We start from the raw sequence: 23,674 nt of genomic DNA, 5'->3' as shown, positions 1-23,674 counted from the left end.
ACTGTCAAATTTGTTATCATGAAGCTAAAAAACGTAGGTTCTTTTTCCTTAAAAAGATATTTTGAACTATTAAGAATTACCCTGAAAGCAGCTACAATACAAGAACACTTAATGCAAGAAGTGCATTAAGATATTTTTGAATGGCAGGCATTTAGCTACCTTTTGCCTTCTATTTTGCAGGATATCATTGTAATTGACTGATGCCTTCTCTTTCTTACTCTGGTATAAAGCTTTACATCTGTGTTCTTAGGGTGGCCTGGTTCGAAATACAAATGACAGCAACCAACACACCATCTGTGGGGCACACTCAGACCAATCTGCAAATCCCCTCTAGCTAAGACAGGAAACACAATGTCCAGAATGAAAATAAGCAGACTGGTTAGACAGGTGACAGTTCCAATGCTTTCCAAACTTTTCTACATCATGACAGTTTGCCATGCAAAGTAGCTTACAGCTCATGTGGGATTTACAAGAGAGATTACAGTGACTACAGCCAATGAGCAGCACCCTTTGCAGAACACACATCCAACTTGATTAAGGCTGCATGTAGCCCTGTCACTTGCTATAAGCCTTCCTACTTATTTCAAGTTGTTAAGCAGAAATCACAATTCCTTAATGATATCCTTCCCCATAAGCAATGGCTGTAGCTGTTACAGCAGCAATGTCATTCAGTTCCCGACAAGAAGAAAAATAATTCACATGAGGGAGATGGTAATCCTCAGGAAAAACTTTCCTAAAATGATGTATACAATACTCTGCAAGTTTGATAACACTTTAATGAACATCCCATTTTTATACTGGTTGAATTACTTGTTTTCAGATTCTGTTTCTTTAAGTATATGAGTAGTTTCTAGATTAATGCCACCCTGCTCCTCAGAAATGCTGTGACAGCAAGTGAAGGAGGGAGTGCTGGCAGCTGAATGCAAGTGCTGTGTACATCTGTAGTGAGATGCTACTGAGATAGTAGAGAACTTGCAATATATGTGCAAGTACATCCGTGTGTACACCCACATTTGCAAGTTGATTGCCCATCAACTCATAAAATATTTCTCCTTGTGTGCACATATAAGGCCTATGTGTGTATATATGCAGTTACATTGCCATACATTCAGTAAATTAATTTATTATAGTATTTCCGGGTCAGGATCTATTTCAGTATCTCTACAATCTCTGCAGCACTAAGCAGAAAGCTGTGAGAATATATTAAAGTGAAACATTTCTTCACAGAGATATCTCCATTTCCTATGCAACTGGCTCTTTGCTTGCCCATCACTCCTCACCACTTCTCAGGGACTTTCCGTATCTTCATATTATTAATCTATTTTAAGAATCAAAACCAGGATGTCCCTCTGATAAAGGCATGCTCAGATCCATCACCCTTATGAGGGCTATGTCTCCACTAGCTTTCAAAGTAGCCTCTAAAGACTTAAATAACGCACTTCGGAACAGAGCTGAACAATATGTAATAATAATGATAACAATAGCAGTAAGTACCTGAAAAGAGAATATCTTCACAACTAGACATTCTGTACTACAGGTAAGATTCACCTCAGTTATTTCAGACACTGAAAATTAGGTGTTTAACTTAGATGGTTCATCTCCCCTTAATTAAGCAATAGATGCATATACTGCCAGAGGGCGAGTCATTCTACCTTTACATAAACATCTCAGAAAATTGAAAGGACTTGCCCTCAAGATGTATTTATCTCTGCCATCTGGATAGAGTAGGAGTCCAAGCAACTAGCTCAGACTAGACATCAATCTTTTAACTAATGAGGTAAGATGAATTCCACTGTGATCAGACCCTCATAGAATCATAAAATCATTAAGGTTGGAAAAGACCTTCAAGATCATTGAGTCCAATCTTTGACCTAACACCACCATATCAACTAAACCATACCACTAAGTGCCACATCAACTTGTTTCTTGAACACTTCCAGGGATGGTGACTCCATCATCTCCCTGGGCAGCCTTTTCCAACGTTTAACCACCCTATCAGTGAAGTTCTTCCTGATGTCCAACCTGAACCTCCACTGGTGCAGCTTGAGGCCATGTTCTCCTGTCCTGTTGCTGGTTGCCTGAGAGAAGAGGCTGACCCCCACCTGGCTAAATCTCCTTTCAGGTATTTGTAGAGAGCAATAAGGTCTCCCTTGAGCCTCCTCCTCTCCAGGCTAAACAACCTCATGCTCCTCAGCCGCTCCTCATATGACTTACTCTCTAAGTAAGTACCCTTCACCACCTTAACTGCCCTTTATATGGGCTCTGAAAATATCACATAATCACAGAATGGGTAAGGTTGGAAGGGACCACAGTGGGTCATCTGGTCCAACCTCCCTGCTCAAGTAGGGTCATCCTAGAGCACGTAGCACTGGATTGTGTCCAGATGGTTCCCGAATATCTCTAGTGAGGGAGACTTCACAACCTCTCTGGGCAACCTGTAACAGTGTGTGGTCACATGCAAAGTAAAGAAGTTCTTCCTCATATTCAGGTGAAACTTCCTGTGCATCAGTTTCTGCCCTGGACACTAGCTTCTCACCTGTGCGTTGTCTGATCTCAAATTCTAGCACAGACCTCCACCCTTTCCTAAATGGAAAGACATAGTTAATAGTGCTTCAGTTTTCAATAAATGCAAAAATTATAAGACAGAATTTAAAACTTGTCCTCAAACAATTTTTTTTCTGTGCTCCCTACTCTATGCTGAAGCTGGACTAAACTCAAAAAGTAAGATTTCATTACAGTAATACAACATATCAGAACAATGGTCCTATATAGACTGGACTATTGGTATGCAGAATAAGACAGAGAACGCAGACATGGATTGGCAACAAAGACTGTGAGTGGATTTTTACTGAGCACTTTTCTACTGCCAAAAGTCATTTATGGGTGGGACAAAAGGAGCCTCAGTTTTAATCTTTGGAGCCATGAATGCTAACAATTCTCTATGCAGAATTTATGAGCTGTTTCACTTATCAGTATTTCCTCAGAGTTTTCATGCAGTCAGATTGAGTACCCTTTCCTCATACTGTTTGTGCATACTCAAGTTTGGCTATACAGTGCACAAAATGGACATGAACTGCATACTGTACCATAAAAGGAAATAAAAGGCAGCGACATGCCAATCATAGTTCTTAAATTTTTATTTAAAAACACAACGCAGTATTACTTATAATAAATATCTATGTTCAAATATTTCAGCAGCAAGCATAACCTAAATATTTGGGGATGTTTTAATTAACTGAATTCCGTAGGTCATCTAAACAGACAGACTACCAAAAAAAAAAAAATAGTAGATGGAAAGCATTTTGTTTTTTTCTGTAACAAGCTCAGCTTTCATAAAACAATTCTGAATGTTTTCAGTGCACAAAGAATTAGAATTTCTTTTTTCTTTTCTTTAAATCTGTAATTCCCTTGGAAAAAGTCTCAGATTACTGATTATTAGAAAATACCAGGCATCTGGCATAAAACATTCAGGATACGAACATAGCCTAATATGCCCCAAAATGAGGCCTTTGTCCTGGAACTACAACACATAACATTTTATTTTGAGGACTCTTTCCCCTTATAGTGCTAGCAACTCTGACACAGACTGTAGCTCTGCACATGACCAGCAAAACACCCACCAAATAATGGATATACAATCTGTGTGGCCCAAGCAAATAAGGAACAGAACATCCATACATCTATAGACTGATAAACTGATTTCCCAAAAAGCAGCGGCACTAGCAGCGTCAGTTTCCGTCCAACTTTACTTGTAAAACATTGCTACAGAAAAATCTGGCAGACATATTAATCAAATTTCTCAAAAACAGCTTCAACCTGTGGCATTTAGTAACCTGATGGTTACTAATGAACTACTGGATGGATTTCTCAAGTAATGAAGAAATCTGAGCATAAAGATTTTTAAGCATATATATTTTATTGGAGTTTAGGCTTTGATTGAGGCTGGAATACTCCAAGAACAGATATGTGCTTACGTAGCATTTAAAAATTAAATTTTAAATTAAAATTTAAACCAAGATATTTCACATTTTTCATCATAACAGAATATGTTTTTTCACTATTTTACTTACAACATCCGATACACTCTAATACAGCAGAGTACTAAGAACGAGTTACAGACATAATACCTCATGACAGGATGCAAATTGTTTAAACAATACCATGCCAATTTGTGGAAGAAGTAATGGCCTGTATGGCTTGAAAATCTTATCTTGTGATAATGTAAGAGGTTAGGAATTGTCTAACCACAATGAAATGGGATGATACTCTTACTCCAGTGAGCAAACAGAAAAGCTCCCACTGAATTAAAGAACACAGCAAGCTCTGATTTCAGAAGGCTGATTTTATCATGTTTCTAGAATTAAGTATTTGAAGTGATGGACCAAACCATGGACATCTCCCTTAAAGGACATCAGGGATATGATGAAAGGGGAGAGCTGCAGAAGCGTATAAATACAAGGCAACAGAAATAAGCTGTTTGGAAACTCCGCAATAACTTAAACAATTTATTTACCATCTCTGCATCAGTCTCCTCAGTGTTTCTGAGAGAGATTCACATCCCAGAGGAACTGGAGGAGGCAATGCAGCCTGAGAAAGGGACAGTGGAGGGACAGACTACAACACTGCCTGCCAGTCCATGTCCTGTCATGGGAATGTGGGCTGCTGAGCTGCTTTTAAGAGTGCTGTGGGTACACTGACAAACACGTGGTATAAACAGCAAGGGGCTCGGTGCGGTTAATTCTACAATTAATGAAAAGCAAAAAGATATGTTCTACAGCTCACTTTTCTGCACATTACTATAAGCAGTAATTCTATCCTTTCTTCACAAAAAAACCCCCATATATGACATATGACATATAGATATGTGTACAGACGTATAATATGCATATATTAATCTCTACAACACCTTTCACATTATTCAAAAAGTATTTTATTGACTATACTTTAAACTTCTGTAAGTATATAGATAACTGTTAAGAGGTACCTTATATGAGCACACATATCCATCTCTATCTTTAATAGGCACAATGAACTAAATATTTATAGTGGTTTCACTATACATAGGATACACTATTGATGCCAAAATGATAAGGCTACATTTATTATCTCTGTGCTAAAAAAATGAAATCTCATGGTGGCTTTAGAGGAGCTGTACCAAGCTGTTTTCATATTTTCAGTATTCTCCAAGCTGTGTCCTCCTGTTCCAAAAATCTTAGGGCATAGCAATGCTTGTCACAATGTAATACATTTGAAAGTATCCTAAAAGCAGTTGCAGAATGAAATTAGGCCCATGAGCACAAAAAGTACGAGTTAAATAGCCGTTCGGAAGAGCTTAACTAACTGTTCAGGGCAAAACCCCCAAACTGCTCTCAAAAGAAGACACTAGGCACTAGATCGATCTGACAAAAGAAAAACACTGTGTAGTAATGTTGCCTTACACAGACCTTAAATATCCACTTGGAATTGTATCAAAAGTCTACATAAGTCAAAATAATGAAACCAAAGGTAATAGAGAAGACAGCTGTTACACTGAAAATTTCTTTTGTATCTAAGTGTATATTTGTATATTTTTGTTAAAATGTTTCCAAAAAAAAAAGCTGTATAATCACACAGCTAATGATAAACCCTTGTCTTACCAAGACAAGGACAGCAGCTCAGGAATTACCAGTTCACTATACTTTGTCTCATAGCGTATCTACATGAAGTGACACCCCAAACTTTTCTCAAATGATCCAAAATGGTTTTTTGCTCTCCTATGGTGTTAGTATTTGTACATAGCAAAAAGCCTCCACTCTGCCTTCAGTTCAGCTTAGCTACTGCATTGATGCAGAATTTTGTGAGAAATAGACTAAATTACAGATACAGGCTTGTGAATATAGCAGGAACCAATGTCCACCTTCACCTTACAAAAGTTCAATTTTTGGATATGCCAATGATTTATGGCTTGATAAAGATACATAATATTTCTATCTAATCAATTAGGACAAAATAACTAGTTTATGTTGAAACAGTATTGTGAATCTTGTGTTACGCTGTGTAAAGGCTGCTGAGACCTTTAAAGACACATATACATCAGAGTGAAAATTATTGTTGAAAATACTGACTCTATTGTCATCCAAGATGAAATTTTTAATGGAAAGTGAATGAAAATTTTTCCCTTTAGACTGAAATATGACCACTATCACTCTGCCTTTGTTGGCATTTATGTAAGCATTTCACAATGAGATCTTACAACTTTGCCTGAATTAAATGAGATCATTAAACGTCCAAGAGAAAACGGATAAAATTTTCCATAGATGCAAATATGTCCATAATCACCTTGCTTTTAGGGAGTCTGAGTTATCCAGTATCTATTTTGCCGATCTGAATTTCCTGTATTTTTCTTTTGCAAAATCTCCTCTAAGTAATTTTTTTGAATGACACTATTTAGTTTGACACACCAATTCTCAATACCCTCAGTTTTGTATGCTCCCTTTTCTGAAACTTAATTTGATTCGCTCATTCATCTTCCCCATGACTCTACATTTGTATCTACATCTACATCTGCATCATATCCACAAATAAGGCAGAATATCTCTGAAAAAATCCTTCACTGACTTGGTGGGGCCCTGGGAAGAAACCCTTGTTGTCATTTCCACACATTTTTCTTTTATTCTCCACTCCTTGTGCTAATAGCTTATCTTATAAACCAAAACTCTTTAAGGCTGTGACTGACATAGCTGTCATAGATGGAGAGAGCTGCTTTGCTCTTGTTCCTCAGCGATACAACCACCAACCCATTCTTGACACCCAGTTGAAGAAACCCTGTTCTTGCTTAAGAGCATCCATATCTGAAAGTCCATATCTGAAAGTTTTGCAATTTAGACTGTATTTAAAAATACCTCACATCTGGAGATGGTATCACCTATGAACAGAGTATTTGACTGTCAATCACTACAATAGTTTCTTTGTGAAGCAACCTACTTCTTAGGTTTCAGCTAATATTACAGAACCATAACAATCTTCAGAGTGATATTGTAGTGAGGCAAAGAAAACAGCAAAGACACTGTTATTCTCTCCCTACCTTTGTCAGGATCACAAATTTCTACAGGAAAAATTGCATGTTGTATATAAAGAGCTTTCTACTTAAGTCTTATTACAAGCAAAAAAAAAAAAAAAAGAATGGATGTGTTATTAATTTGACAGAGAGGAAGCTGATAACATCAGTAACTGATTTGGTTAAAAAAAATCAGTTTTTCTATGGTAATTCAAAGTAACTTCAACGACACTTTAAAAAGTAGCTGATTATTTCTTCAGTATTTAAAAAAATATAAATCAAATAATAGACAAGAAACAACTTCACTCTAAAAAAATAACATTGTTACCATTTCAAATATGAGCTGAATTCAAGTAGGTACTTGACAAAAATCAGAAGTGAAATTAGGTTGTGAATTCCCATGTGAGTCCCTAGGCCTTACTCTCAGAAGCATTTCAAAAACAAATCTGAATCTGCAGCTCTCAAGCTTTCACGTTTTTGCTGCTCCTTCATAAGAAACAGATTTCTTCAGCTCTTCCTTCCAGCACTCTGTCTATGGCTGGTGAGTTGGCCAGAAATGACTAAAGCAGGCAGACTGCTCAGCTGAGGAAATTTCTGAACTCCTTTTGAACTTTTATTTGTTATTTCACATTCTTATTTTATGCCTATTTATTTCCACTACAGACAGCTTACCAAAAAAAAAAAAAAAAACCAAAAAAAAACCAAAAACCAAGCCAAAACAAAAATACTCCCAAAGGAAAGAAACCTACTTGTTTACTGAGTAGATGTGTTGCCAGGAAATCTCATTGTTGTAGTGTTGAGTAAAAATCCCGAACCCTGACTTACGTCTTACTCACCCTAAATCATGTATGAGTTGTGCAGACTTTCCTGATTAATGAAAGTGGTCAAATGTTTTACAACACTTGCTAGGGAGTCATCTTTCTGTGCATGACTATTCTGATTACTAAGATGTGATGGTTTTACACATGCCCTGTAATTCAAATCCTGATGCACAACAGGAAGTTTTCACTGCCAAATCTTTTGGAGCTTAACACAGCATCAACAAGGTACAAAGCCAGGTGTTAAAACTGTCAAAGGGAGGTATTTTGAAATGGAAAATGCAAGAGAGAGTTCAATATCTGTTTTTGTTCCAATTTGTTTTCAAATTTGCTGTAATTGGAGAGCTTTACCTGAACAAAATATTTTGATCAACTGTTGAGAGATATATTGGAATGCGCTGCCCAGGGAAGTGGTGGATTCTCCGTCCCTGAAGGTTTTTAAGATGAGACTGGATGTGGCATTTAGTGCCATGGTCTAGTAACCACGGCGGTGGTGGATCAAGGGTTGGACTTGATGATCTCGGAGGTCCCTTCCAACCCAGCTGATTCTATGATTCTATGATTGAAGGATGAAATGTTACCTGCTGAATTAAGATCAGAAGGGCAGAGCAGTAAAGGAGGGAAATAAATATAACTAAAAAGATAAGTCAAACCAAATGACATGCTGAAAGTAGATTAGGACAATACTAATACTATACTTGGTCAAGTTCTCTTACGTTTTATGCAGTTAGTATAGACATTTAGTGGCTGGCACCTTCTCAGAAGGTGCTATACAGAAATACTATGATCCAGACCTAACCACTTCAAAATTATGTGTCCTTTTGATTTGCTTATTTTCCAAGTTCTCTCAGCTTGGTTTACAGAGAACATACACAAGAGCCATCAGAAATCTGCACATCTTACACAGGGGAATTACTCCTTCACATTTACCAGACAAAACACTCTGCATTCCTTTTCTGAATTTTAAAGAAGTTATGCTATCTTTCAGCCAACCTCCTCTTGCCAGTAAAAACAAAAAAGAAAGGTTTATGACCTTAAAAACATCATGGGCAAGTGAAGATTCACACAAAATAGTCCACTAGTAGGTTTGAGAATAGATATATGCCTCCTCCTTTTTCAGCTGAACCCCCAAACACCCTCACTGGTCAAAAGGCTATTGCTAAGGCATGGGCTTCCTCCAAGACCATATCCTGTGAATCAGGTCATAGTGAAACACAGTGCTGCTTTAAATGAACAACTCTTTGTGTGCCCTGTATGCAAGTGCAAGAAAAACTATGCAACTCAGAAATAGTCTAGTATGCTAGAGAAAATGGGTAAGTGGACCTAGACTAGAATAAATACATGATTAAAAAAATTAGCAGTTCTCATTTGTAATTGATGCCCTAATTATTTTCTAAATACAAGATTTTTTGCTACAAAGAAGCTAGACAGTATATTAAAAGGCAGAAAGTAGGACCAAAAAACCATCTCTCTTCAAAAGACTCCTGCTTTTATTTCATAACAATTTAGATTTTCCACATCATATTTAATAAGTGAAAAACCTATCAAAAGCATTACACACAGGGCCTTTGATGAGTGTTATATTGCTCCACAAAGGGCACAACATTTTATACATCTTTAATAAATTGTGTCACAGTCTATGTTGATTGGACACATCAGAATCAAAAGAACGTGGCTCCTGGAATAAAATTCTACCTACAGATCAGAGCTGGGCCCACACTGGTGCTAGCCCTTGACATTAAAATGAAGATAAAGCCCAAACTGTCCTTATGAAGCAAGCACAAAAAATAACTCATTGTTTGGATGTTTCATTCTTAACTGATCCCTTAGTAAAGACAAAGGATAGGCTTGTGGTTATGATGTGGAGATTACGGCTCAAGATATATATGACTTGAAATTCCCAGTCCTGCCACAAAGTCCCAGCCTGAGTGTGGGAAAATCATCCATTTTCCCTTTAATCTCTACCCTCCCTCTGCACTATGGGGATAATATTTTTCCCTTTCTCCTACACTCTATGTAATACAGCCATATGTTCTGTAGGGCTGTGACTAACTTCTGTGCACATGCACACTATATGTTGTGATAAAGCATCAATCTAGTAAAAATTTCTAGGATCAAGGTCTGGTTGAAACACAGAAAAAAAATCCACAGAAAGGGCATTATCATGTTTTTTTACTTGAGGGAAGAAATGTTTCTCAGTGGAACCAAACTCCCTAATCTTAGTGGTACTCCTCACTCTGCTGGGTGCATTGGGATGCTCCTATCTTCTAGGGAGCCCCTACAAAATGCAACCAGATGAAACATTCACTGCAGTTCTTCTGAAGGGATTTTTAATTAAGGATTTTTAAGTTCATAGGTTTTCTATGTTCCTTGTTAGAGAACAAATAACTGAGTCCCTGAGAGCCACTCCACTGTCAGATCTCACCAGACCTTGAGGCAGGAGGACACTCCAATACTTATATGCCAAGGGAATGAGTGTTTCCAAGCCAGCAATGAGTTCTCTGGTCTCCAAGAATATCCTACCCGTGCTTTTGGGAAAGTTAACTGGAACTGCAATATTTCAGTGCAATGCCTCTGGAAAGACCCATAGCACACAACAGCACTTTTTCTAAGGAAAAAACTCTGCCTCCAAAGAGAGTCCTTATATCTCCATAGCACAGTGGACCACAGGACTATAAGCTCAAGTTCCCAGGGAAGTACGGTTTCATTACCACAGACCTGCACTCAGCTGAATCAAGGAATGAGAAAAGAGAATGAGAGGACCATCAAGACTGTCAATCGAGTCCTTTGCATCAGGAAGGATCAGTGCTACTAATGCTATGAAGGGCACATGTACACGTTTGTTTCTCCAGTAATGGAGATACTATACCTTCTGCAGGCAAAATGTTCCTCTGTTTAACTACTGTTACTGCTGGGAAGTTTTACTAAAGCCTAACTAAAACCTCCTGGGGTATTATATAAGCCCACTATTTTTATCTAAAGATGGAGACCACTTATCATTATTTATGGTTATGGAGAACAGATTACCATTATGAAGGGGTTGCAAGGGTGTTGCACCAAGAAAATGTGGCTGGATTGCTTCAGCTCTGCTGGTACATCCACAGTGCATCAACATTCAGACACACTCCCATTTTTGAGGAAAGAATTTTATATTGAAAAGTTGTTTGGTCAAGAAATCGCCAAGCAGCTTTCCTAGGCACAAACGCAGAAAAAAAAAAAGTGTGATTGTTTTCTGCTGATGTGTAATACCAGCTCGCAATGCACAAATTAATATGAAATATGTTGAATTCTTATTTTGTGAGAGAAATAAAATGAAAGTAGTAGAAAATTATGCAGAGGTCTTAAGCTCAGGTTGGTTAATACCCTCCTATCCATGATCCCAATGACAAATTACAAACAGAAAGCATCTTTCCACTTGCCCTCAATACAATTTGTTCACAAATAAAAAAGCTTTGAGAGTTGATGCTGTGTTACTTTACATTTATCTCAACTACAGGAAAATGTGCTTGATACAGACGATTAGACAATAAACATATAATAGTGAAGTTTACTCCAAGTTCATACAAGATGAAGCTCTTAAATCAGTTATAGCATAGACAGATGGTGCTGGATACATTAAGCTCATTAAAGATATAGTTATCTGTTTGATAAAGAAATAATTCAAAGCACAAGGCAAGAAGCTGAAATTGCTGACAATCTGAGCTCCTGCCAACTGTCCTGGTTTCACTCGGGCTGTGTGAATTTTAAACACACACAGTCCCAGGTGTCCACAGTGCTGACTGAAATTTCTGGCAGCTAGTTCAGCGCTTTTGAAACAATGCTGGCTTCCCATCACTAGCGGTCACTATGGGGAGAAGATAGGCGGTTTCTGGTTGCTTCTGCTGCCCTTTTTGTTGCCTTGGCTGTGGTGTTGTAAATGAAACAACTGACACAATGAGCAGCCTCCTTTCTTGCCAACCCATATGGCAGGCATCTACAATGCACTAGCACCGAGAAAAGGAAGGGTATGAAAAAATGGGGAAATAAATTCATTTGTTTATGTTCCCTAGATTCAGTGTGTCAAGAAACTCAGTGGAGCTTAGCTGTGAGAGACCAGACAAAAAGGTATCAAGGAAATTGAAAGGTCAAAGAGATGTGGGATTGCAACAGATGCCTTGCTTCAGAGAGATTTGGGGAATGGTGGAAAAGGATCACACAGAACCTAAGTAAATGGTGTGGAAGGGTTAGCTGAGGAAAGACTGAGATATGGAAGTCATTTACAGAACACTTGGTTTTCCAATGTGCACAGTACTCCTGTTGATGTGAGCATGAGCTCCATCTATGTATGAAATGCAAAAATATTTGTCTTGAGATCTGTCTGTATTGAGAAGCCTAGCCATTCTCCAAGTCTGGTGTCTGGCAACGGGCAGGAGTCACCACAACACTGACATACTGTTTAAAATTGATGAGGGGAAAATGGGAGGTTTCCATACTCTTTTTAATGTCCTACTTCAAAAGGTCTGGCTGAATGACACTAGGAGTCCTCACATTAAGACTGAGATGCAACAGTATGATACTAAACAGAATGGATGTCAAGAATCACTTTAACAGCACCAGTATGTGCTTTTGACTAATCATATCAAAGTATTTAGCTTAGTTTTGTGACATTCATTTTAGGCTACTTTAATAATGTTCACTTGGTACAACTAAGTCCTTTTGACTCCATTCTCTGTCGGACATGGTCCCCAAGTAGCACACATCTATCCTTGTCTGTTCTGCTAATTTACAGACCACTTCCCCAGATTAACTTCTCAGATTCCTGTGCTCTACAGAAGAAGCTGGTTGTGCCTCTTTCCTCAGGTGGACACATAGTATTCTTTGTCATTTCCTCCAAAAGGTCTTGCAGCAGATCCATTTCCCGAGCTCCTCTAAGATCTTCCTGTAGCAAAATTACATTGTTTAATGATGAACTTGGTGAGGTCGGACCCCTCTATATAAGTCCCCAAAATTGAAGTATCCAGAGAAGTTTTACATTTATGTATGTGTAGTGGATCAGCTGGGGAGACTGACTAGCACTTTCTGATAATCAACAGCAATATGAAAAATGCTGCAGGCATGACAGGAAGACTTGATTAGGAGATACAGAAAAATGTAAGTCATATTCAAAAGCCTGTAAAGATTTCTGCCAACAGGAAGGAAGAAACAGATAAAGCAGACAGCTGCAGACAGATAGCATAAACGAAGAGAAACTGGGGGGAAAAAAAAAACCAACAAAAAACCAAAGAAACAAACAAAAACAAACAAAAAAAGAAAAGCAGAAAGCAAATTATATGACAGTAAAGGAATGAATTAACTCAGGAAAGAAGGCTAAAATCTTATCATTCAAGTCATATAAACAAAACACTACAATTAATGTATCAGATTTATCTCAGAGAAAATTCAGTTTGGAAGAATAAATGATGCTGCAGTTATCTTGAAAGAAGAAAGTTTGATGATGGGAGGTAAACCCTGGGAACATAAAGCAGAGCACTGCAAGGAGTAGCCTCAGGAAGCCAGAGCAGAAGACCAGTTTGCCTAGCAGGTGTTCTGACTCCCAGTAGCTGCTCAGCTTTGTGCTGGAGTGGATTCATGGCAATGCACTTGTGACTACACCATCAAATGTGTGAGGGTAGCTGAAGTCAATCACACTTTCAGGTGACCTGGAGTAAGGTTTGAAGGTTTGGAGGCACCTCTGAGGATCCTGTAGTCCAATCCCCCTACTAAAGCAGGTTCACCTAGAGCACGTTGCACAGGATTATGTCCAGGCGGGTTTGAATATCTCCAGAAAAGAAGACTCCACAACTTCTCTGGACAGCCTGTTCCAGTGCTCTGTTACCCTCAAACTAAAGAAGTTTTTCCTCAAATTCACTGGAAATCCCTGTGCTTCAGTTTGTGCTCATTGACTCTTGTCCTGTTGCTGGGCACTATTGAAAAGAGTCTGACCCTAGCCTCTCAACACCCACACTTAAGATAATACATATAGTGTAGAGTTATCATTTAGTGACCAAAATAAGTTGGTTTTGCAAATAAATTCTTTCTTCATTACTATAGTTCCATTGTTTCATTTACTCTTCTGCAATATCAATGGATTTTTTTTTCATTTTGTTGCTGTTTAATAGCACATTCTACAACTAGAACAGTATCCCAAAGCAGCCTAGCATGATCTGATGGTTGTTCAGCAAGCAGTATAAAAGTGACGATACAGAAGTACAAATAAATACTGTACCCACAGTTAGAAAAATATTAGAAAATACAGTGGTGTTTTCAGATATGGTTTTGCATAAAAACACACTATGGTCCAACTGAACAGCAAAACTCCATCTGCTTCAAAGAGAGACAGCATTTCACCTCATGAATCCAGCAGCTGAATTCCATTCCTGTGTACATATATAGGAATAAACTTTTGTCTATATGATATATTCAGGGAAAAAGAATGTGCGCTGAATACTTGTGTTCAAATATTTTTGCGTCTTCATAAGGTGTTCATGCAGTCAGCTTAAACATTAGTGGGTTTAGCAAGAAAGCAGATGGACCTGTTTTACATGACCCAGGTACAAAAACACAAATCATGAAAATTTTGAACAAAAGTGCATTTGAATAAACTACACACAGAATAATTTAAATCATTAGCAACTTACTATTTGCTCTCCTAGGCTTGACTAAGTTCTATCCAAGTCAGAAAAAAGTTAATCACCTCAAACTTTTTCTACCACAGCTTTTATTACAATAATAACATCACTCTTATTAAACTTCAAACTTCATCATGTCCACAAAAAAGAAAACAACGAAGTGCAACAAAATTTGTCGTTGCAAAAAGTTGCAAGTGCAACAAAATCATGTGAGATGGGAGAGAGAGCTAGGGAAAAGAGAACTGATGTTTGCAGCTGTATTCCTAACCAGTCTGGGCAAGGGCACTTGTGTGAGAAAGCCAACACAAGTGTCAAAAGTCTCAAACAAACAGGTGTGGTGAGAGTGAAGGTCGTAGAGGAAACAGGTGGGTGGCAGTGACCTACTGTATTGACATGCATAACCCAAATTTATCTTGGAATCCTTAGCACTTACAGATAGCAACAGGATATGTCACAGTGACTGCATTTGTCAATTTAAGTGCCTTTCAGACAGGATGAGGAAACTTGTGATCCACAGTACAGCATATGTAAAACACCAAAGCAAGCAATGCTAAAGGCTGCAATTCATCAGTCAAGGGCAAAAGTTTACCAGATGATGAATTCATTGTCTTTTGCAGACAGATAGCCATAATTTTTTCCTCAAAAATCAGTGCTGCCTTATATCCAATGTTATATATAGCATAAGCATACAAGAAATATGCCAGATAGTCAGATTTTACTCTCAGTTGGAAACTCAGACTAGGCATTCATTACATTTTGATTGAAAAAACCTCTTATCTGATCATTGTTATAATGAAACATTCCAAATGTACAGCATTGTATACAACAGAGCCACATAAAAATATCACATTTGATAAATGAATTTGCTAACCAAAGGTCTATTGGTATCGGCACTCACAAATGCTCAAGCTTTGGGACAACAAAACCTGTAATGCAGAACTTGCATCTGCTCAGCAAACCTGAAGAGACATTAACAACTCCGTCAAATTTGTGCTTAGGAACTACTGTTTAGATAACCTGGACATACTTCTGAGGCTTCCAGGGTAGCATGGATCTCTGTTGTTGATGAAGAAAAACAGCATTCGATACTTTTAGGCTGATCCTTTGAAGTTTACTAGTAAGAGAAGCCTTACAATAATTTCTTCATCATAACCACCCACCTTACAGCCCAAACCACTTTTGCAAAAAGATTTCATGAAACTTGTCTAAAAGTTTCACACTTTCAAAATATGTGCCTGGAAGAAAACTGAGTAATGGGCTGCCACTAAGCTTTACCAGGAATGTTGGACTTGTAAGGGGGTAATACAGAAAGGCTTCAGAAATTAGCAACTTCTTGAATATTCAGCACTTCTGTAAATCCAGGTGGACAGGGCAGATTTTCAGATCACCATGTGTACAACCTGGTCTTGCTCTTTGCTGGTCATCTTTCAAAACTGCTCAGAAGCCTCCACTGAGAACATATAGAGTAGGGTGTTTTATGGAATTTGGTCTGTTTTGTGTTGCTTTCTTTAAAAAATAGTCTCTAAGATAACAAGTATTGTCAAACCCGTGAAACAGCAAATTGGGATCACAGTTTGTGTCCATCTAGCCTGTTACTTTACTCACTGGAACTTCAGCAAGGTTCAGGACAAAATGCCTTGGAAGGCTATGACTCCCATTTGGTCTCATGCTAGTCATTAACAGTTCCCAAGTGGTTTATATACTGAAGGCAAGATGTTTTATATCTTTCTTCACACTTTTTTAAGTAAACAAAACCCACTTATTAGTAGGTAATGCAACCTTTTCCTTTTTTTCTGAAAATAATATTTGCAAATCTAATTTACTTTTCATGGAATATCCATTAAAGAACACCACTAAATAAGAAACATAAAAAATATTTTCTACTAAAAATAAGCAAGCAAACAGGAATCGTATTGTGTTTAAAACTTATATTATTATCTTCATGTCCCATTCATGTCATAGAAAAGGGCTGTTCACCACTTCTAGTAATCAAGAGATGAACAGTTTGCTCCTTTTTTTTATATATCTGTATAGTATGTCTGACACCACCAATGCATCATCTTTGGAAGCCAGGGAGAGGTGACACAGAAAATTCCAAGGGAAAAGTTAAGTGACATGACCAAAATCTCATGTGGAAACATGTGGCAAAGTTTAAAAAGGAAACCAAATGTTCAGAATCTCTATGCTTTAACCACAAAACCAACTTTCTTTGCTAATACTGAATTAACCCAGTAACTAAAAACAAAGAAAACCCAAGTATATATATTATGTGTATCTTGCCACTTTAACAACTCTAATGACACTCAAGTGTTCTCAAACTAAATAAGATACAATTACAAATATATGTTTAATCCCAGCGTGGTAATCAGTTCCACAAACCAAGAGTACTAGAAAAGCAAGGGGAAGTAACCTCACTTAACACTGCTTGCTGAAGCTATGTAAACCACGCATGCAGCCATAATGTATTGACTGAAAGATCTACAGAAATACACACTGCTGACAAGAAGGGACTCAATACTCACATTCAGAGCCTAAGAAAGGCTTTCAACTACAGCAGACAGACTAGTTGAAAATCAAGTAGAATTTTTTTAATAGATAACAACACAAATAATAACTCAAAAAGAACCTCCTTACAAAAGCAAATACCCTAAGCAATCTAAAAAATATTGTGGCATCCTACTTCAGATATTATTTAAAAAAAATCACAATGAATTGGGGCTCGATAGGGGCTAGGAAGAAGCTATTTTGCAAAAGAGAAAAGCACAAGTACTTTTTACTGTGAAGCTGTTTTTCTGGTTCAGCAGCTCTGCAGCAGGAGTAGCCAGATCATTTGAAAAGTAAAAAGAAAATCAATTACTTGTTTTTATTTTAAAACAGCCTCCCTGTGGGAATAGGTGTGGGAGTGAGATCTCTTTTTAAATTTCATAATATAACATAAAGCTGCCAAGATTTTTTTTTTTTTTACTGTCATGTCATTTCTCTGCTTACTAGGTGCTGGAATGATTTTTCTCTACTTATGATTCTACTGATCTTTATCAAAATTAATCTGTGAAGTGATTAACACTAACACATAAAAACAGAATATTTATTCAAACAGTAACACTGAGCAAAAGAAATTTCCAGGACTACTGCAAGTTCAGTGATGACAGCAAAAGTCTATTTACTCATTTACCCTCAAGTTCTGCATGCAGTAGGTTGCAATCATTTTTTGTCAAATCAAAACAGCATTTTCTGAGAATTAAGATCCACAGGTAAAGTTTACAACTAACCTTGCTATCTTCGATCTCCTGGGTTTTTCCTTGAAGCGCTTTTCTTTCTCCAAAATCACAGGTTGACTTTAATGTAAGCTGACAAGAAAGTATCGAGCTCTCAGCCCCAGTAAGCTCCAAAGACTTTGTTGAGTACTTCTGTGAGCTGGTGGGGCCAAGGTTGGGTATCGGGAGGGCAGTGTGAACAGGCTTTGACCCCCCAGCTGGCTGTCTTAGCTTGGAAGCAACCCCAAGTACGGGCATGGCTTCTATAAAATATCTTCTTTCTGCCAAAGAAAATGCTCCTGACCTCAGTCTGGTAGACTCCAGCTTCAGCAATTTCAGAACAAATACTTTAAACAAAAGTAGCAGTCATCTTTCAAAAAGTCTTAAAACAATAATATTACGAGTTTCACAAGGAAGCAAAACTTTTCCTTCATGTCTCCCCTCCTCCCTCACAGCCACTCACACACACTGCTCAGTGAGTCAGTGACTCTGTAAGACTAAACGCTTCTTTGGGGCGTGAACTTTTCTTGAAGGTAACTGCCACAGTGCTGCCTGTCTGGGATTAAAGAACTCATAAATTTGCCTTCTCTTCTTCCTACAGCATTCCAGGTCTGTGCATTAAGTGAATGAAGGATGGGAGAAAAGGAGGGAGAGGAAACCTCCCCGTACTCCAACTGTCAAAACAGCTCGAGACCACAACACTGGAAGCAGAGACCTCTTCCTGAGTACATAAATAACCAGCCCACATCCTTAAAAAAAAAAACCCTTTTTTTTTCCAATTTAAAAAAAAAAAAAAAGAACCTGAGCAGTGGCCAAAGTAAACAGCTGTTGGACGAGTTTTCATCCCGGAAATAATCTCAGCAATGAAGCTGTTTGTCTGATTCCTGGGTATTTTTCACTGCTGACAACCATGAGCTACAGTGTTTCATTCCCTGTTCCTTCCGTGAAATCAGGCTAAAATCATACAAGAGCGTGGTTAGGAACAGCCGCTGAATCACACTGTGGGTAAGGTCTGTCTGTACTATGAAAAATGTATACAAAAACACAGAGCAGGATATAGGAGAATCACAGGTATTGTCAGAAGATTTAGTCAACACAGCTTTTCAGAGCCCCCTCCTCTTTTTTTTTCTTTCTTTCTTAGCGGTGATGTTAACGTCATCTATTCAATGTTAACACTTCCCTTTCTAAAAACATTTAAAGTTCCATGAAGTCCATGTCCAATGCATCATTTCTGCTTGTTGCTCATAGAAATACTCTTGCTAGCAACCTCAAATCTTTGTACATAGAAATACAATTGAGGCAAGCAGAGCAGGCTCCAAAATGAGTCACAATGGACAGTCCAAACTGTTGAGCAGCATAAACACTTACTTAAAAGGAAAACTGTACATTCCTTTGAGACCCTATCACAAAGTCTCCTTTTTAAACTGCGGCATAAGGAAAAAACCTGTGTAGAAGCATCCCACCATTCAACTCCCAGGGGATTTTATCACCCAGCATTATGGCCAACTTTTTTTTTTGGTTGGTTTGTTGATTGATAATTTTTGTTTTGTTATGTCTTCTAAAATAAAACATAGAGAGATAGGATGACTTGACTTATTCTGCCTTGATATCCTACATGGTATTAACCACACCTCCTTGAGCAGTATGTACTGTTACCACTATAGATATAAGGACAAGAGAAAATAAGAACCTTCTGGACTTTTAAACTCGCAAAACAAGGATGGCAAGAGTTAGAAAAAGCATTGAAAGGAAAACAAAGTAAATGAGAAGTAGACTAAAAAGATTTTCTTAAATCACTCTTTGAAATTATTTTGCAGAATACACGTGTGGTACCTGTAGTATTGTCCTCTATCTTTCATATACAAAGACCACACTGACACAGTAATTAAAAATCCATCTCTCTCTATTGACTTAAAACTATCTTATTCTTGTTTACAGTTTGTAAGAGTGAACTTGACCTGGTTTAGGAACCTTCTGAATTTTTAAGTAAGTATACAGAGAATCAGCAAACACATTTCAGCATCCTCTGCTTATCCGCTGTTTGGTTTTGCCACCATTAACAGTAGCAGCAATGCGCAGACTACACAGAGGTAACTGCTCTGCATTTTAACAAGTTCAGCCCACAGGACTGGTTTGGTGTGATATTTCAGGTCTTCAGAACAAAGGGGAAGAAAGCTCCTTGTGCGGCCTGCAGTCTGCATTTGTTCTCCAGAATCATAAAGCACTGTGGCTGTGTAAGGAATTTAGGTTTCTTAGGCACAACTGTTAACAGTTAACGCTTCAGAAAATGCACATATGCAAAGACTGAAGTGAACCACAGGAAAAGAGGGATTTATCTCTTGCAAGGTTTAAGAAGATGAAAAATGCTCATGAGAACTGCTAACCAATGATCAAAACAAAGAATAAACTACAGACATGAGACATACTTTCTTATAAAGAACTTTGCCAAAAAAATGTAATTGAATCTTATTGCTTCTCAGGGTTATAATTTTAAAAAGTAATGCATTATGGTAATCTTGCTCATCTTCTTTTGAATATGAATGATGAGGTCATAATACCCACAGTCTCTTTTGCAACCCATTTTCCCAGCACAGAAACCCTAAAAGTAATAAGTAAGCAAGCTTACTAGGAGAGAGTCATCTGTAACACACAACCAACAGGTTTTGGAAACAATGATGTAAAGCTGGTGTTAATGCTACTCTTTCAAAATAATTCTTCATTATATTATGACTTTTAAGCTAGGTCAGGGCCATCAACTTCAGAACCCCATTTAGCTAAAATTTGTACAATGATAAATTACAGAAGTGTTTCGGCTCTACTGAAGATGCAAAGAAGAGTATGCAAGATTATTTGCCAGAATCATGAAAGATAATGGAGGAAAACAATCATACTCCATAAGTAAGAATGTGGTTACAAGACTGGACTTCCTTTTCTTGTTTTCTCAAATTCTAAGCAAAAGGTAAATAAACAAACATCTGCTATTCTTAGAAATCACTTAGTTACATTTTTTGCTTGAAAGGTTTTGTGTACCTCATGATGTATGTGGGGTTTATGAAGGCTACCTGGAAAAAAGAATATTTAACAACTAAGCTTCAGTAGCGTTTTCTACACAAACAGGAAAGCACAGGATAAAGCATCTGGGGACAACATGCACAAACCGTCACCAGAAGCAGGTGCTTGTGGTGGAGCTGGATGGGCAGGGGATGTACAGATTCCATCTGGAACGGAAGGAATTGGGCATAATTGTGGGGAAAGGGCAAAGCTGGAGGCTGTACAGAAGGGCATGTTGTCAGGCATCAAGCTGGCAACATGAGTTTGGTGGGATTTTCCTCAGTAGCCCTGTAAGGAGCTGTGACAGCTGAGCAGAGCTGCCAGAGAAAACCCAAAGTTGGAACAAGGATGATTTAGATATGTGTGAATAGTGTCCAAACAAAAGGAGGCATATCTGTGAGAAAACAGGGGTGAAGAAGGCTATAACCTGGAGTTACTTGAAATCAAACACAACACCAGACTACCTGCCATGAGGGACCAATATATTATTGTCAGGACAGAAAAAGCCATGAATAAGAAGATATGGCTGACAGAAACAAGGAACATGCATCTTCAATTGCTTACATGATACTGATATGTCGTGGGGTACCAGCCGTGAGGTCTTGGTCCGAGGGGAAAAGAAGGACACACAAGACACACTAGGATGGTGAGACAAAGAGATGTCTGCCTGCTCAGCGCAGCAGGCAGCCTTTATTGAGCTTGCCAACTTCACACACAACACAAACATATTCCCACAACAACACCCAGGAATCCAAACACCTGCACATTATCAAACCGTCTTAACCTTGTACTCCCTGCAACCCAAGGCTGTGTCCATGGAAACCATCTAACCAGCTCCACTGCTCCCATGGAACACGGCCTAACTTTTGCACTACCTCAAACTTTAATTGTGGGGCTACGACTTCACCCCACACTGATATATCTAGAAAAGGACTGCAAAGAAACAGGTGAGGCTAAACATTGTTCAGAGAGGACCTGTAGGTTTCTAATTTACACTTTTAGACATCTATTAGCATAGACATCCTCAAGCCAGGGAGATCAGGGACACCACCTGGATATGGGATACAGGAGGATTAACACAGATCATGACTGAAGTCCTGAACTTGTGCAGAAAAGGTTAGAGTCACAAGAAAGCTAGAAGACGACTGAGATGTGGGAAAAAAATAGAGGGCAACATTTCCAGTGGGATGTTAGATAAGGAGATAAAAGTGTGAAGAGACATCAAACAATGGAAAAACAGAGCAAAGGTCAAAACAAATTCCTTGGTAGTTTTATCAACAGAAGTGGCAGTTCCAGTGATATGTTGAAGATAGAACCATAGCTTTAGCTAATAAAGTAGTGACAATCTGGCTATAAAACATGACTGAACGTGTCATGTGATCAATGTTTTTACAGAAATTATGAGTTAGATTAATGATTTGTACCTCAAAATAATACAGGACATATGCATTCAGAATAATAATCCCCAAAACCCAGAAAAATCTATAATATTTATTTCATATAGCAGGAATAAATACACCTGAAATCCAAGCCACCTTATGAAAGAAGGCGTCTGGCAGTTGTAATGTTAAGGTGAATTTTTATTCTCAAGACTGAACAGAAATTACCATTCACAGCACAACACACATGTATTTCCTTTCCTTCATAGCATCTAATACCAGTACAAGTCCCATGAAGGTTACTCCTCTTCTGCACACCCAGCCCTCAGACAAACTGCTCGCATGAACAGAATAGACAGCTGGCAGTGTCTCCCAGACCACAGGAAATATCAAAAGAGGAGACACCTGCTTCAAAAGTGCAGCCAAGAGATTTGTTTGCTTCTTGTGCTCTACGATCTTCAACAAGGAAGCTGTTGCATGTGTCCAGGGTCAAACAGGAAATGTCAAGGGTCCAGAGACTGCAGAACTCAGTTCTGAGCTGTTTCCCCACTTCATCCCACTGGTGTAACAGCTGTGTGTAGAGCTTATGTGAGCCAGGACAACTTCTGAATAAGCTTGAATGTGCCAATACAATGACATGATTTTGTGCTCACTGATTTCAGGTTGAGCAGAAAGTTTTCCCCAGCTAGGGATAGAGACCTCTTGAAAAAGCAAACAATGATACTAAAATACTGAAAGTACCTGAATCAATATGATTTCTAGGATTTATTTAATCACCCCAGGTAAGACAAGTTTAAATTTCAATAATGTAAGTAAGAAGCACACCACATTTCTTCTTGGTGTAACAACATATGTTCAATCTGTCAGATACCAATGAGACAAATTCTTCAGCTGTGAATAGTGTTCACAGCATACTTCTTCTGACATTATTTTTGTTATTCCAAAAGTCAGGTGAATCCATTAGTCTCAAGGCAAGACACGTAACAGGTATTTAATCCTACCTACAAGTAGGTAATGCTGCTGAGTAAGCTGCTGTTTTTCTTGACAGTTTGGAATTCCAAAATATATATAATCCAAACTCCAGCCACAGTCACAGAAAAAGGTGCATCCGGCTTCCTAAAGGAAATCCTTCTGCTTTGGCTCTATGTTTGGGGAAGTTTTTCAAAGAGGACAACTTTTAAATACAGATATTGTTTTATCATCTGAACAATATGGCCTTTCAAAGCTCAGACAGGATTTTATGGTTTTGAATGCATTAACTGATAGAAGTGACCAGTTCTGTGATTTTCATTCATGCTGTACATTTGCAGCATCTCCCATCAGATGGTTTCAAGTCTTTAAATGTAATTTAGTGCCATACCTCCTTGTGTATTATGTAAAATATATTAAAATACAGTCAAGCCAAACTATGAGACTAAATGACCTTCCCTAGTCTATATGGGGCCTCACTACTTTCTTTCTCAAGTAGGCATTTTTTTTGAATTAAACA

At 38.1% G+C, this 23,674-nt stretch overlaps 1 protein-coding gene across 6 annotated transcripts in view; it reads right to left on the bottom strand.

The window, feature by feature from the left end:
• The window catches only part of NAV3 (neuron navigator 3), a 415,221-nt gene that overhangs the window by 241,889 nt on the left and 149,658 nt on the right, over nucleotides 1-23,674 (bottom strand). For 2 of the 6 annotated variants that reach the window (XM_027679762.1, XM_027679761.1), the window contains exon 1: nucleotides 17,771-18,108. The exons of 2 other annotated variants lie outside the window; for them this stretch is intronic. In XM_027679762.1, the coding sequence (XP_027535563.1) occupies nucleotides 17,771-18,013 (243 nt within the window). In that variant the 5' untranslated portion in view covers nucleotides 18,014-18,108. Of the gene's footprint in view, nucleotides 1-17,770; nucleotides 18,110-23,674 lie in introns of those variants that run through there. 2 more of the 6 variants (XM_027679760.1, XM_027679764.1) reach the window with 2 other exon arrangements.

Source organism: Neopelma chrysocephalum, unplaced genomic scaffold, assembly GCF_003984885.1.
Source record: "Neopelma chrysocephalum unplaced genomic scaffold, ASM398488v2 Primary Assembly neopelma1_59, whole genome shotgun sequence".
NCBI classification, from domain to species: Eukaryota; Metazoa; Chordata; class Aves; order Passeriformes; family Pipridae; genus Neopelma; species Neopelma chrysocephalum.
The sequence above is the reverse complement of the archived record's forward strand: the minus strand, read 5'-3'. Positions and strand labels throughout refer to the sequence as shown.